The sequence below is a fragment of the Liolophura sinensis genome, chromosome 10, assembly GCF_032854445.1.
Source record: "Liolophura sinensis isolate JHLJ2023 chromosome 10, CUHK_Ljap_v2, whole genome shotgun sequence".
Lineage (NCBI taxonomy): Eukaryota > Metazoa > Mollusca > Polyplacophora > Chitonida > Chitonidae > Liolophura > Liolophura sinensis.
Genome location: NC_088304.1, coordinates 32,283,744 through 32,301,229, shown reverse-complemented (window position 1 = coordinate 32,301,229; position 17,486 = coordinate 32,283,744). Strand labels below are relative to the sequence as shown.

The 17,486-nt window shown below is 38.8% G+C and overlaps 1 protein-coding gene across 1 annotated transcript in view; it reads right to left on the bottom strand.

Annotated features, from left to right (window-relative positions):
* The window catches only part of LOC135476140 (syntaxin), a 50,312-nt gene extending 40,400 nt beyond the window's left edge, over positions 1 to 9,912 (bottom strand). Inside the window, exon 1 of the mRNA XM_064756060.1 lies at positions 9,756 to 9,912. Within this exon, the coding sequence (XP_064612130.1) occupies positions 9,756 to 9,788 (33 nt within the window). The 5' untranslated portion in view covers positions 9,789 to 9,912. The remainder of the gene's footprint in view (positions 1 to 9,755) is intronic.
* Between the last annotated feature and the right edge of the window lie 7,574 nt (positions 9,913 to 17,486).

Below are 17,486 nucleotides of genomic sequence, written 5' to 3'. Positions count from 1 at the left end.
CTTTTCTGCAGTGCTCACTTCACCCCTGAAGTTGGCAAGGATGTTTAATTTTTAGGGTAAAAAACAAATTGGATGCTCCAGGATTTGAACTTTGTGTGTTGTGGACTAGACACTGTGATGTTTATGTTACCACAAGATAATACAAAGGTATTCCAAAAACTAGATCACTACTTCAAAGGTACAAGTACATGTTTACAGATACACGGTCTAGAGTGATTGAGTGACTACAAGGTTCTAATTTAGCTATCACCTGGTCACAGGGGATGATCTTGGAAATATTGTAAATAAATTAAACGCTGCTTTTTCTTTATTCTTTTCGTCTCCTTACCACCAGAAAAAAAGAAAGAATAAATGAAGCGCTTGACCGTATCAACAGCTGGATGAGACATCTGATATAAAAATCACAGATAGAATACTGTTCCAGGCACACAAGGCACCATTCATCACGCTAACCCACTCATAAAGCATTTATTGAGACCCGCCTGTTAACCAAACTAATGAATATTCATCGATTCATTCTCCTCCAAAGGCCTACTCTTTCTCTCACTGCACTGGGACTCCTATTAACAGCCATTAGAGTGTAATCATAATGATGTTAGCAGACAACTGACATCTGTCTGATTCTGGTCACCATTAGAAATAATTAATCCAAAAATCTTCATCATATAACCACAAAAATGTGTCTTTTATACATGTAGTTGTTATTTGGCTCAAGTTCTTTCTTACAATCACATACAAGATACATTATCTCCTGCATCACAGTTCATATATTAGTATCTGATGCTGAGAAGTATTCACGGTATTAAAAGCTCCAGCTGTATTTAAGTAACAATTTATGTAATACTGCAGTTACTGTAATAACAGGCATGTCTGACATAATCGGCAATAATAGAACAGTGCTATTTATATAATGTATATAATGTATGTATATACCTGTTGAATGTGTAGCATGGGTAAATATACTACTGATACTTGTATCTGTAAGTCACATGAAGAATAAAAACAGGGGAGCTGATTCTAAAGTTGAGGGCAAGAACTTAGGGTAAATGTCAAAGGAGATACTGGTGTCTTTCGCATGGCTTTGCACTGAGGCAGCACTATGAATACATGTTAATATTGCACGGAACAATCCCAGCTATAAGGAGATACTGTCAGGACATGTAAGGCTGAAGAATGCTAAAACTGAGATTGAAGGTCGTTGGAAGCAAAACATTAAACAAAAGAGATACAACCATGCACATGTATCTGTTTGTTTAGGGTCATTCAACGTCCTGTATTTCATAGCCACCACATGCACATGTAACCTGGTACAGCACATGAACAAAAGCTTCTTAATTCCTGTGGGTATTAAAATAAGGACGCTAACTCCTTGACAACTTGGATGAACCTTATCTGAAGCAGATGTTCCCTTCAAATTCAAACAATATCTAAGTCTCCCTGTTTTGTGTTCTAAGAATTTTTCTTTTCTTTAAGATTTGCAGGTGTTTACAAAAACCCGACAGACTACATCATGTAGTGATGATGATTTGTTATCTACTGTAGCTGATGTGGTTCGTTGAACATTCATAATGAAAATGTGGTGGTAATGGTGGTGGTGGTGGGGGGGGGGGGGGGGGCAGTATGGTTGCAGTGTTTGTTGGGCTCTCTTTTCCTCTTGCATTGGATGTCTTGGTGAAAGGCACTATTTACCTGGAATAATTACATATATATATGCATTATTGTATCAGACATACATGTGAGTTACAAACTCAGCGCTGTACTTAATATAATGTCAGGAGCACATGTACCCTGTTGTAACAACACACAGTTTTGTTGTTTCCAAACAATGCGACATGTACACGCATTTTGTCTCCGAACTTTACCACTACATATGATCACGACTGGCATAAGATACACGCACATACATGTACAGAGGGTGTATAACCTTTACTTTCATCAATACTTTTATAATGCTGATAGCAAATGGGATGCAGGGTTCAACAAGGTCAAGGACTTTTCAAGGCCAATACGACATACTTTACTTACTATACACATACATTTACTGCATAACATGTACAGACTTTCATACACTCTATTTGCCAATGATGCAGAGAGCAGTATTATACAAGTAACCGTCTGAAAAGGAAGAATGATTTATACAAGCCACCTCCAAGTAATTTAAAACAACTTTTTTTACACGCCAAACTATAAAGTCCTATTTACATTTTTTGGCATTTTGGTATCTTGCCTCTTTTCCAAGGATTTTTAAGACACAAACTTGTTTTTCAAGGGTTTCAAAGACTTATTTTTTTCTGATTTTCAAGAACTTTCAGGCCCTGTACAAACCCTGGTATAAATCTTTTTTTTTGATCTGAGGTCTTGTTCAGAAGATGTCATATACATGTATGTAGTATACTACAGGCATTGAGCCATCATGTACGTCTGGTTTGGTTTTATAATTGAAAGACATGCACAACTCTTAACCACTTGGCCACAACCCGCTCTCCACGACATACGGGGGTAATTTACACCCACATGTACATGCATCATGATGCAGTTAACACAACCTAAAACACACCTGCAGTTGTGTTAAATTATAAACAATGCATTATGTAACAGGTACAGGTAGAGGTAAGTGTTAATACTACCCCTGCTGATAATCTCATTAGGGTTATTTAAGATTTCATGTATCATACAATTATATACTTAATAAGCATACTTACATGTAATACACAAAAGACACCTGTTGGTAATCAAGTTGTGGGTATTAAAGATTTCAGCTGCAGTACCGTTGTAATCTTACGCACATTACATAATGAACCTGTCATTAAGCTCAAATCTGGTAGGAATATTTCAGACTTTTTGTACTTACTGTTGTGCACTTATATATCTTAGATGTATAGACCTTCAATACTTGATAATTCTTAATTTAGAATAATATGTAATAACAATTAACCCAATAAATAAATAAATTCTGCCCTATACACAATGCTACATGCATCTATAGCTATTTAAGTGAGAAAAAAATTACTTTTAAGGACACGAAAATGATTTCTCTTTTTTTTTTTGCAGTTGCCAAACAAGTGATTCAAATGTTTACAAGGTGACAAGGAAGAAAAGAGACACTATGGTGTAGACATACATTATACATATTCACAGAAGGGCAATACGAGAAAATTACGACAAAAGTTGATCTACCCATGCACTGTAATCAGTTTCCTATACCTGTAATTACAGCAGGTTTAACTTTAGTAGTCTACAGATCTACTTGTATCAGTCAAGGGATCTCAGGTGAAATTTTTTTTAATCGTTTTTTAATTGTCAATGATCTACATGATACATGCATACAATCTGACTTCTTGGGATATTTAGGTAAAGGACACATGAAAAGCTTGGTTTTTATTCCTTAAAAAAAAAAGTTTTGGTGGGGGAGAGACCATATCAGTGGCTGTAGGCGGGTACCTCGTTCCCAGTACATTCATGCATAAAATAGAAGAGTTATTAAGAAATATAAAATATGCCTTGAAAACGAAAATTTATCAAATTTTTATTTATTTATTTATTGATTTGATTTGATTGATGTTTTACACCGTACTCGAGAATATTTCACTTATACGACGGTGGCCAGCATTATGGTGGGAGGAAACAGCCCAGACATTGCGTAATAATGGATTTTTTTTTAGTTTTGGAAATGTGGGGTATGTTTATTTCGAACATCTGCAAGTATTCTTATTTGATCTATTTACTTTATTGGTGTTACACACCGTATTCAAGAATATTTCACTTATACGACCACGGTTGGCATTATGGTGGGAGGAGTCAAGGTAATACCCACAATCATGCAGGCATACCTTCCCACATACCGCCGAAGAGGACGCCAGCATGAGCCGAAGAACTCACAGCGACCACATTGGTGAGATGCTCCTGGTCATTGTGCTGTGCTAGCGCACTAACCAACTGAGCCATGGAAGTCCCCCAAATTTTTTTAGCATATCTTTCTTCCACAAAACCAAACTGTTCGTTTTGTTGCACCTTTTCATGTATCCTTTACGTAGACTTTCCAGGAGCAAATACCGAACTGAGTATCATTTGGCACCTACAGCACCTCTATTCCAACCTCTGAGTCTGTCTGTCATGTTGAGGGTTTAAGTGTACATGCACCTAAGGTTAACCTACTCACTCTAACACTAAGTTGCCGATAGTATTGCAAAAATTCATACAAGATCATTTGCGAATTCTTCAAGTTAACAAATATTCTGCCCTACTACTAACAGGGGAGTGCGGGATCAACCCATACACATATGGATTTTTAATAATAATCACCTGATGATCTTTTCAACCTCTGTCCATTTGACTCTCCCTATTTGTAAACAAAGATAACCCATGACACGATATGGAAAGTTACACGTAAGTAGGCTAAGTTAAAGCTTGAAAACTGTCAACACAGAGGTGGATATATAACAAAAGACTGCCCCTGTATAAGAGGATATATCTGCCATTGATTACAGCAGGCCAGCTGTTCACGATACTATGTGGGCGTGACGCTTGACAAACTGGTGGATATCGTCACACTATCGTCACAAAGTCCTCACACAAAAACACCTTCAAACTGCACATTCAGAAGAGGTAATACACTAGATTCAGGTTACTTAACTAATCCTGTACAGTGTATGTACTGATACATGTGCATATGAAATTGTGTTTTGGATCCCTGTGTTAGAAAGCCAGATTAGGCCATCCTTACTAAAATTCTTGTTTCACGTAACCATATGCCATCAAAGAAACTTTTTCACAAAAATTTTCCACTTAAAAGCAAACTACACAACAAGTGAACAAAATAAGTAAGATTTTCTCAAGAAAAAAAAAGCTGATTAAGGCCCTTTTCAGTGGTTGGTTATCTTTACACTGTATACACATGCTTACGCAAAACAAACTTATATAAAAAATATTATATAAAAATATTTTTTTTTAACAAAATGCAAAACTTTATGGGTTACACCATGTGTTGAGTATGAAGTTAAAATTAACTGAAACTGTCACTGGTCAATAAGAGATCTACTGATACTTCTCAATTCTAGCAGGTCATTTAGTTAAATTAAGGAAAACACGATCAAGCCGTTCAATCTATTTATTTTTTTTGATTGGTGTTTTATGCCAGACTCAAGAATAGATGTATTTCATTTATACGACAACGGGCAGCATTATTGTGGTAGGAAACCGGGCAGACGCCAGGGAAAATCCATGACCATCCACAGGTTGCTGGCAGACCTTCCCATAACTGCATTGGTGCTTTTTATTCTATGATTTACTTTCATCTACATGTAAATGTATTGCACCTCCATGAACAGGTAGCAGAAGCCATCTTTTTATATTATTGCATGCTTGTTTACAGATGCAGGTAACGTTACTGGTAAATGAATCAGATGTTGATAATCAGAGGGCAGTTGGGCCAGGGCATGTTTAACTCTACTGGCACTAAATTCCATTCACCTAGAACCAGCAGACCAACCGGTGTTCACTTTTAGCAGAGTCAACTACATGCAGAACCAGCAGAATTAAACTCAGGCAACCATTTCAAATAGGGGAGTTCCGAGTTGGAACCCTTTTCTCAATGAAAGCAGAAAAAGTCCAACTGCGTTACGTGACCTGTCAAAAATGTTAGGCAACTACTTTTGATCACATTCACTATAATGGAAAGAGTGTCCTAAAAAGTAATCTAGAGTAGGTGAATGATGGAGAAAACTGAGAATCTCAAGGATTGTGAACTGGAAAAGTTTCTTAAGGAAAGAAATGTCATTTGTGCCACTGGAAAAGGGTGAGACAGGTCATCAGTAAATTAATGTCAACAAAGGTTGCCTAACATTTTTCACAAGTCACATGGCACAGTAGGACTGTTTTTAAACCTGCACCAAACTGCTGGGGGGATTTAGACCTAAACTTTTCAAAACATTGTCTAGCATACAAACACATAAGTCATGCATGCATGTAAATTGTCACAAAAAACTGGTACACTTTGCAGTGACCATGTATACAGAAACATACTGTACACATGCACATGTTAACCAAACACTTGTACATACATGTCAAGGAAATAAAGTTTTCTAGTAATCTGGGCAAACATTTTGTTGGCTAACCTAAGGTAAAATAATAAGAAGTACGAGGTTATAATAGTGTAAAAAAATATATGTACTTAGAAATATTTGCACAGTAAGGACTCAGGAATAAAGAGATTTTTTCTCCACCACTAAAGTTAAATTGATTGGGCAATATGCGCCATAATTTGGGTTTTTTTTTTCGAGTATGCTGTAATTTGGGCACCTCCAAGGGTTATCAAAATATCTTTGTGTTTAACCCTGCATGTATGTGTGTATATTATAATTGTATCCTGTTTTCTCTGACAAGTGCAATTGAAAAACAGGTGGTTGAGCTTCAAGTTCCACCAAAAACCTAACTTGTATTATCTTTCAATAAACATGTATATATGTTCCTTGCTGACCTTATTATTGAAGACACATGTAATCCAGTCTGCACATTTAGCACTGAGTTGTTTCCCAATCACAATGAGAATAACACCAACAAGTACAAAAACCATATGTATACATTCTTGACTCTTATACTATTGTTCTACTTGTACTTGCAGGTTCTATACCGACATGACATGACATGACATATGTAAGGAGGTCAATTTGCATGTACAACCTTGAAAATCCAGAATCCAAAACATACGTAGTCTGAGCATTCAAAACTCTACATGGATGCATGCTGATCCAGTTATTGAATCCACAAAGTATATTCGATGTCAGTATACATTATAGGATCTTGAAAGCCCACAATTCAAGACATTGGTAGTCAAAGCATTTAAGGCTCTCAGCTGATCTAATCAATGGAGACTGTTAGATATACCTGTATGCAATAACTAAGTAATTACTGAAGATGCATTTGATGTAATGTGGTCAGTACAAAACCTCAAAAGAAACATAGAATCCAAAATACAGTATTCCCAACATTCAAGGCCCTAAGTTGACCTAATTTTTGAAGACAGAATTCAACATATCATAACCACTGAGGGTCCTAGAGTATGTTGACCTAATTATGAAAGACAATGAGTTTGGTAAAGATCTCTGGAAGCCCAGAGAACAAAAAAACCAAAAAAACCCTCAAAAACAGGAATCACAACTACATTTGCTTGGGACAGCTACACTACATGTATGTAAATAGATGAAAGACAGTCCTCAGTATAACAACCAGAAAAAAACAGATCAGCAAACATATTACAGTCCTATTTTATTTATTGGTTTGGTATTTCATGCTGGACTCAAAAATATTTCACTTATACCACAATGCCCAACATTATGGAGGGAGGAAACCTAACAGAATCCTAGGGTGACTCATGACTATCCCCACGTTGCTGTCAGACCTTCCAGCATACGGCCGGAGAAGGAGCCAGCATGAGCTGGGCTTGAACTCACAGCCACTCCACAGGTGAGAGCCTCCAGGCTTGTTACAGTTCTTCACCATTCTGCTAAGTGGGTCTAGGGTCAGGATTGTTCAAAGGGTGTATTAAAAGATAATCCAGGTTTAAATCTCAATGCATAACTAATGGGACTTTGGTCCAGACTTGGTCCGTGCTTAAAAGCTAATGCACTTTGAAACAACTGGGTTCATATATCCCAGGTATACTGTATTTAAACCACACATCTAACTAACATTATTAATATCATATCTATTGGAACAAACACATAATTCGTCACCAACTTTAATTGGGAGTGGGCCGTGCTTAAGGTGCCTTTCAATTGCCTGAACACACAACATGCAACCCACACACTGGGCGGGCACTTTGTACATTCCCTTTCTCTAAGCCTTCATGGGATGTTGGTGACAATAAGCGGGTGACAACACTTGTAGGGACATTTATGCTGTTTAAACTATGTTGATGGCTGCATGCCTGCCACCAATATGGCGTGAAGGAGCATACCTAAATAGATCTTTATGTCAAATACAGGAAAGTTTGTCAGTAACTTACAAATGTGGGTGATTTCCTTTAGACACTCCAGTTTCCTTCACCCATAAAAATAAGCAATTGAAGAAGTGAAAGATTACCAGTATGGCATTAAACAACATTCAAATAAATACATGTACGGCGTATTTACCTGTTCAGCAGGCGCCATGTTGTACTCCAAGATTTTTCACTGACACCTAAATAACAGCTTAAGGAAACTGCAGTTCTAGTGACTTTTTACTCACAAACTTTTCCACGTGACATCTAGATATGCATACCAAATTGGTGCAGACAAGGGATCTTTAATACATAAGTTTAGCCAGGGGAGTGTCTCAGTGTCTCTTGAGATGCCCCATTGTTTATCACTTATTGTCACCCAGGAGCAGTGCAATCTACAAATTTACTGTCCAACCTGTACAAGGCTGGGATTGTACCCGCACCTTCTAGAGATTAAGAGGCAAATTAAGTTGACTATAATCTTAATTAATTCCACTGGATTTGCTGAGCAGTGCACCATTTGAGTGAGGTTCTGTAACCTGTAACTTTGAGTGAACTTGCGTGCAGACTAACAGTTTGTGAACTTTTACTAGTGAACATGATCTGTTTTGAACAGTTCCACTGCACGTACTCCAGCTTTGCCTTCAACAAGATCTGGTATTGCAAACTCATAACAACAGCCAATGTATAGTCAGTAAACTATGACTGGACACTATGTAGCTGAGATACTACCATTAGTATTATGTTTAGTGATATCAACATGTACTGGCTGATGAGAGGACTACACATGTACATGTCATATTTAAACCACTTGTCCTGCTTCAGTACAAACATGTTATTATTCAAAGCAATCCCATTCTTTAAGCCATTATGGCACAAATTTGTCAAATGCCATGCACATAGCATCTTTGACAGCGCCAATACAGTACAGAACTGAACTGTATATATATTTTGATACAAAACATGACAACATATTTAGGCAACGATGATCATATATTGGCACTGATGTTCGTACTAATTTGCGGTGTACATCAACTGACAGGAGCCATATTTTTCTCTGCAAGATAATACAAAAAGCAATGTGTACACTATTTGCACAGGGCTACCCTAAACCTGTACCAATACACTGCCAAAGAAACGGAGTATCATGCACATATGTACACTGAGGATATCTATTCGTCTACATTTATCCGGAAGATGAAGTTTAAGACAGCCTATGGACAAACGTGTCAGAAATATAGTAAAAACTGCATGCAATGATACCATAAGCAACTATATGCACTATTAGCATGCAGCCTATTCGAGGTCAAATGATTTGGTACAACCTGCAAGTACCCTTCCACAAAACAAAAACACTACCGTGGCATAAAACTGTGTTATCTAGGCAAATTATGTGAGATTGTGAGGATCCTGCTGACACCCACAGTGGTATTGCCACCAGAACACTGTGCATCAGTGTGTCTACATTCGGAAATGCTGCTTGGATTTGTCTATGGGGCACTTCACAGTATTCTATACTTTGCAAAAAAATGCAATTCTCACCCAACATTATTATGTTGAACAACGTTTCGTGCATGCAAATGGTGTTGCACAGGTTATTGGTAAATGGATCGAATCAGATGTGAGCTTGCCATAGCGGTCAGTGTATATAAGGTATAGAGTGGGTAGGATTTAGCCGGCACTATCGCCTACTACAAATATTTCTATTTTGGCAGCCGGGCCGAGTCGACAGTCCGACATAAAGCTAAGCGGTCCAGCCGCTCTATCCTGCTCAACTTACCGCCTTCAAAGCGGCCAAACGGTCCTTCGTCATCGCTGTTCCACTAAATAACAAATAAATTCCACAGCCTGTGTATTAAAATTGAAATTGTCCCTCTGTTCGTCATATAAACTCCAAGAGAAGCCCACACAACCCACTAATCAATACTATTTTAATATTTTCGACCTCCATGGCAGCAACACGCATGCTCGCGAGGAGCTTCCCACTTCCGGTAATCAATGGCTGCTCCCCACGGGAGACGCACACGTTACACAAACTGTTGGCAGTACCCGACTCGGGGTGGTGCTCTGAGACACTCGAAGTTACTGTAACTTCCGCGAGTACACTGGCCACTATTGCATACTACTCGTCAGGGACATGTCAAGTTATGCAAAGTAAATGATAAATCTCTGCGCGTAGGTGGTGACCTTTTACGTCTTTACAAAGCCGGCCGGACACACCGCCCAGTGTTCCAAAATACGTTCATGTAGGCCCTACCCCTAGGTGCCTAAGGCCTTCGACGTCCTATAACTGGTTTCAAAGAAAAACCATAATTAAAAAATAAATAAAAAGCTCAAGCCTAATGTTGATTTTTGTGCTTGGTTTATTTGTGTAATATCTTATTATGACACAAGGGGACAGGCTAATGATATATAGGACAACTGTAGGCCCTGTAGCACAATAGGCATACCGACCGGTTGGCTATTTACAGGGACATAGGGCGGCTATCGGCTTGGCTAACTGTTGTCGCTCAAACGAAAATATGAATCAGTTGTCCTTGATTCTCGATGCGGCTTTCAGTTACTCTGCCAAGAGCTTAATACGCGGTGCATTGCTCTTAGTATATCAGCCCCGTGGTTCATTAATTACGATTAAACCAGGTTAGCCCAGGAATGCATATGTGTACATGTATGATGCCTATTGTAGCTGATGATGTATGGCCTAGCCCATTTTGCATAGCCTAGCCTCCGGGATAATAATATAAAACATTATCTTTTGAAACAAAAGACAAAGCCAGATATATTATTTAAATCTGTAACAGAACAGGCTTAATAGCCCTCGAAAAGATTTCGATTTACCGGTACAAAACCAGAACCCGGATGCTCCGGCCGTACGTGTGAAGGTCTTGCAACAACCTGCGGATGGTCGTGGGTATCCCCTGGACTCCTCCCACCATAAAGTCAACCGCGTTGGTATAAGTTAAATATTCTTGAATACGGCGTAAAAATCAATAAAATAAATAAATCAAATAAGAATCCATGCAGATGTTCGAAATATACATACCCCAACATTTCCAAAAATAAAAATGAAAAAATCCTTTATTACGCAATGTCCTAAAGTGGGGGTAATTATGAAAATAACTACCTTATTGCAATTAAGTTACGCATGCACAAATTCAGATGATAGGCAAGATGTATGATAAGCCGTCAAAGTCGTTTGGGAAAAGATGCATGGACAAAATCGTATCCATATACAGACAGACAGACAGACAGACAGGCCGTGCGTAGGCTTACATACAGGGTGACATCAGTATTACCCCACCCCCACCACCATCACCACCCCCCAACTTCGGTGAATTCTGGAATAGCAAAACTTTTGTTTAAAGAATATAAATACATGGGGTAACTTTTGTGTTGAACATTAGGCCTACAACTTTAGGCCTATATAATCTTGTCTCTATAATGTATTAGAAGCAGGTAGCCTTCAGGTTGATATTTTGTGAATGGTAATTATACTTGGCCAATTCTAATATAGCACAGCAAAATCTCGATTGGATTTTCGCTGTCCGAATGTTTGCCCAAAATTTCCTTTACAGTCTCTTTAAATTAGCGCTACATGTACTTTTGCCTAATGGATTCACAAATATGCTACTACAATGTATCAACCAGACACACGAAGGTCTGGACACCGCATCCCAGGGCTTGATGTCAGTAGATATGACATGTCACTATTTCACTATATCACTATATCTGACATGTCACTATTTCACTATGTCATTATGTACACTGTACATTTCTGGCATGCACTTTCAAATTTGTTACTGTTTTATTACTCTATTTAGGATTATATTTTTCCCCTAGTCACCAGATATTGTGCTAAATACCGATCTACATGTATGTCATCTTAAGGTAAAGAGCGTATCATTTACATTTGGCATTTATAATTAATATATCAGTAGTTCAAGAATGCGGATGAAGACTTGATTGTTTACAGCCTGGAAACAAACATAACTCGTGTGCTATGTATGTATGTACGTATTCCGCGTTACGGGACCAAATATATGTACCGATGTAGTGAGTGAGTGAGTGCTTGGGGTTTAACGTCGTACTTAACAATTTTTCAGCCATATGGCGACGAAGGAGTCCTTAGAATGTGTGTAATGTTCCTCCTTGTTGCAGGACGGATTTCCGCCGCTCTTTTATCGAGTGCTGCTTCAGTAAGACGACTTACCGCAGGCAAGTAAGCAGCCCCGCTCGCGCCATTATACTGATACGGGTCAACCAGTCGCTGCGCTATCCCCTTAATGCTGAACGCCAAACGAGGAAGTTATACTTTCTTCTTTCGTAAGGTCTTAGGAGTGACCCGACCCAGAAATGACCCTGGATCTACCGCCCCCGAACTGGACGCTTTACCAACTGTGCTATCCAATACATACTTGTCTACCTTCATTCCATTAATGCAAATCATTATCACACTGAAAGTGAATCTATATCGGTATATACGTGACAATTACACCTTTGTTAAACATGTATGCCTAGAAACTCGCAATTCTTGTATACACATGGTCACCTTCCTTATATCACGAGCAAACTTTACTTCCCAAGTGCATGTATATGTACTGTATGCAGGCCTATATACATGGTAGAAACGCATATGACATACATAGGCCTACACGCATGTGATGCACCTATATAGCTATGCCTGCGACGTGCATCTTTTTAATTTAGCGCGAGTGGGAGAGGGCATGTGTTCGTTAACTGTTAAATGAAATCCTTATCAGTCTCTATGTGCTGGTGTAGGCACAGGGTTATGCTGCTAGCTTTTATATTGGCTATACCGTGAAGGTCAAAAGTGATGAAAGATTTACTTCAGAAATCAATACATGCATAGATGATATCTAGGTTTGGCCATGAACTTGCTGAAGAATTATATACATATCTCTTAGCACTACGTATATGTATTCCCAACCTGTGAAGTACTGACTTTGTATTAATTATTATCCGATCGAAAAAGAGCATTTGTAGGTCTACAGCCTTTGTGAACAATTTAGACCCCCTTTCGAATTTCGTTGTCTGGGTGGGTTATTGTGATACATATGTTGATATATTGAAAGCAAAGAATTAAAGAGGCTGTGCTGGGGATTTTTCACAAATATCAGCATTAACTGTGCACGCGCCACCGTTCAAAATCGACATTAAAATATACCTAAACGTTATATAAAAAAGTGTCGCGTAATAAATTGTTCAAACATTAGAATAATTTTAACTCTGTAAATAGCATGACAGGTATACAAGAATCTGATATTTACGCTAAAAAAATAATCTTATTAATTTTAACAGAAAGTCTGTTGTCTGAGTGATTCTAGAATGAATCCTGCTATAGCAGCAGAGTATTCTGTTCAATATAACACACATAATTCAGCATGTTAATTCAGCATATAGATTTTGTTAAACTAATAGGTTGTTGTGTTGGATATGACACAGTATCATGTTATGGTAACAGAATTAGATTTGCCTGACTAGCGGATATGGATTTTTTGTGGAACATTTCTGGTATAGCCTCTTTAACATTGTATTCTAATTTACATTATCAGTGTGCATGCTTATTATTTTTCTTTCCGTCCGAGCGTAAGTATACAGAAATGCTAACGCATTACATTGCTTGGACAGAGTTCTTTTAAACGGGATTGGTTCCCCGTTAAAATGATATTTTTCTTTTTCAAGAAAGTTTAGTTGTCATGATTTGCTTGTCAATATTCACTACAACAAGTCAAACAAGAGATAAATCTTCATGTATAATGTATATAGAATAAGAACTGCTTACAATTTGTACTATTAAAAAAATCAATGAATCATGACTTTCAAAGGTCACAAGAGATCAATTCGTAATATGATGATCAATCAATCCAACAAGCATTCTGAAAGTATACTGCAGTTTAATCCAGAATGACCCCTTGCAAAAGCCCTCCATTCATTTTTATTAAAAACAGGTACACAAATCTCGCAATTTATTTTGCCTGAAACAAAACATAATGAACAATCAAACACACAAAAACTGTAAAACACAGACAAGTTTTCCTAAGCCCAATAAACGGACCAAAACAAAAAACATCGCTCAGAATAAAAAAATGATTGCCAGGATAAAATAGTATAATGTAGTTCTAGTCCTTTCTCATATGTAATCAGTTAATCAGTTAATCAACATTGTCACGTTATCATGCATGGCTGTCTTCTCTTAACATTTTAAAATGCTTCAGACACCACTTAAAACACCAAGTATACATACATAGCATATTTTGAAATGTTTCAGTATAGATATAATTAAGTGCTTTCTCTCTGGGAGACTGGCATGCCGTGGATGCCACCCGGATACAGTTCTATGCTGACCGACAGAGATCGTCAAGTATTACCAAGACAGCCAATTTTAAAGCCCATTCATTGCTTTGAATTTCGGACATAATATATACATTTGTAAATCCTTGCTCTGCTCCAATGAAATACCCCAATGAATAAACTCGACCGTGTGAAGTTCAAGCTGGAATAACCATTTATGCTCTTGGACATGTCTTTGTAAATACATGTATATTTAAAAAATGTCATTAAAATGCCCAACTTCAGCACCCTCTATATATACGTCTACAAAGCCAAATTGTCGCGTTCTAATTATTCATGAGCTTTCCGCGTGTACACGCTGTCCTGCCCTATAAATCGATTGCATAATGGTGTCATTATTTATTTATTTGATTGGTGTTTCGGGTCCTACTTAATAATTAACATGCTTCTGGTACGACGGCTCACAAATGCTAGCACAAACGGGTGCTAGCATTCGTCTTCCCAATACAGTACATGTCAGTCTTGTCTGACAGAATGAAAGTAGTGTTGTCAACCATCATTATTCCCAATACAGTACATGTCAGTCTTGTCTGACAGAATGAAAGTAGTGCTGTCAACCATCATTATTCCCAATACACAATGTGGTCTTGTCTGACAGAACGAGAGTGGTGCTGTCAACCATCGTTCCTCACGATACACAATGTGGTCTTGTCTGACAGAATGAAAGTAGTGCTTTCAACCATCATTATTCCCAATACACAATGTGGTCTTGTTTGACAGAACGAGAGTGGTGCTGTCAACCATCGTTCCTCACAATACACAATGTGGTCTTGTCTGACAGAACGAGAGTGGTGCTGTCAACCATCATTATTCCCAATAACAATGTGGTCTTGTCTGACAGAACGAGAGTGGTGCTGTCAACCATCATTATTCCCAATAACAATGTGGTCTTGTCTGACAGAACGAGAGTGGTGCTGTCAACCATCGTTCCTCACAATACACAATGTGGTCTTGTCTGACAGAACGAGAGTGGTGCTGTCAACCATCATTATTCCCAATACACAATGTGGTCTTGTCTGAACGAGAACGAGAGTGGTGCTGTCAACCATCGTTCCTCACAATACACAATGTGGTCTTGTCTGACAGAACGAGAGTGGTGCTGTCAACCATCATTATTCCCAATAACAATGTGGTCTTGTCTGACAGAACGAGAGTGGTGCTGTCAACCATCGTTCCTCACAATACTCAATGTTGTCTTGTCTGACAGAACGAGAGTGGTGCTGTCAACCATCATTATTCCCAATACACAATGTGGTCTTGTCTGACAGAACGAGAGTGGTGCTGTCAACCATCGTTCCTCACAATACACAATGTGGTCTTGTCTGACAGAACGAGAGTGGTGCTGTCAACCATCGTTCCTCACAATACACAATGTGGTCTTGTCTGACAGAACGAGAGTGGTGCTGTCAACCATCGTTCCTCACAATACACAATGTGGTCTTGTCTGACAGAACGAGAGTGGTGCTGTCAACCATCATTATTCCCAATACACAATGTGGTCTTGTCTGACAGAACGAGAGTGGTGCTGTCAACCATCATTATTCCCAATACACAATGTGGTCTTGTCTGACAGAACGAGAGTGGTGCTGTCAACCATCGTTCCTCACAATACACAATGTGGTCTTGTCTGACAGAACGAGAGTGGTGCTGTCAACCATCATTATTCCCAATAACAATGTGGTCTTGTCTGACAGAACGAGAGTGGTGCTGTCAACCATCATTATTCCCAATACACAATGTGGTCTTGTCTGAACGAGAACGAGAGTGGTGCTGTCAACCATCGTTCCTCACAATACACAATGTGGTCTTGTCTGACAGAACGAGAGTGGTGCTGTCAACCATCATTATTCCCAATACACAATGTGGTCTTGTTTGACAGAACGAGAGTGGTGCTGTCAACCATCGTTCCTCACAATACACAATGTGGTCTTGTCTGACAGAACGAGAGTGGTGCTGTCAACCATTATTATTCCCAATACACAATGTGGTCTTGTCTGACAGAACGAGAGTGGTGCTGTCAACCATCGTTATTCCCAATACACAACGTGATCTTGTCTGAACGAGAACGAGAGTGGTGCTGTCAACCATCGTTCCTCACAATACACAATGTGGTCTTGTTTGACGGAACGAGAGCGGTGCTATCAACCATCGTTCCGCACAATACACAATGTGGTCTTGTCTGACAGATCGAGAGCGGTGCTATCAACCATCGTTCCTCACAATACACAACGTGATGTTGTCTGACGGAACGAGAGCGGTGCTATCAACCATCGTTCCTCACAATACACAATGTGGTCTTGTTTGACGGAACGAGAGTGGTGCTATCAACCATCGTTTCTCACAATACACAATGTGGTCTTGTCTGGCGGGACAAGAGTGGTGCTATCAACCATCGTTCCTCACAATACACAATGTGATCTTGTCTGGTGCTATCAACCATCTTTCTTCCCAACACAACACAATGTCAGCAATGTCTGACAGAACGAGAGTGGTGCTATCAACCACCCTTCTTCCCACTACAACACATTGTCTGACGGAACAAGAATGGTGCTGTCAACCATCTTTTTTTCCCAATACAACACGTTAGTCTTATCTGACGAAACAAGAGTGGTGCTGTCAACTATTCTTTTTCCCAAAACAACACAATGGCAGTCTTGTCTGCGTGAGAGAAGGAGGGTGGTGCTGTCAGCTATCCCTTTTTTACAAGACAACACAAAGGAAGTCTTCTTAGACGAAATGAGAGTGATGCTGTAAATCATCATTCTTCCCAAGACAGGTTTACCTCTCCTTAAATTGCTGGTGACACACACGACGGGACCCCAGAGTCCTAAAAAAAGGTTTATTAATAGATAAACCCTGCGGGTGAAACAACGTCATCCGTCTCGGACGCACGTGTTTTGGTTAAAGTCAGAGGACTTCAAATTCACAGTTACATTACATTACATAGATTTGCATGGTTTGAACATCAATGAACAGTTACACGAAAGTTTAACCTTATTAAACCACAATTTGAACTGGGTAACCGATGTACAATCACTGTCAAGGGAAAATACATTTATTAACATTCGGATCCTGATCATATATGACGTGGACTTCTCGTTGTGTTTAGGCCTACTAGAAAGTTAATTTCCCTCATATT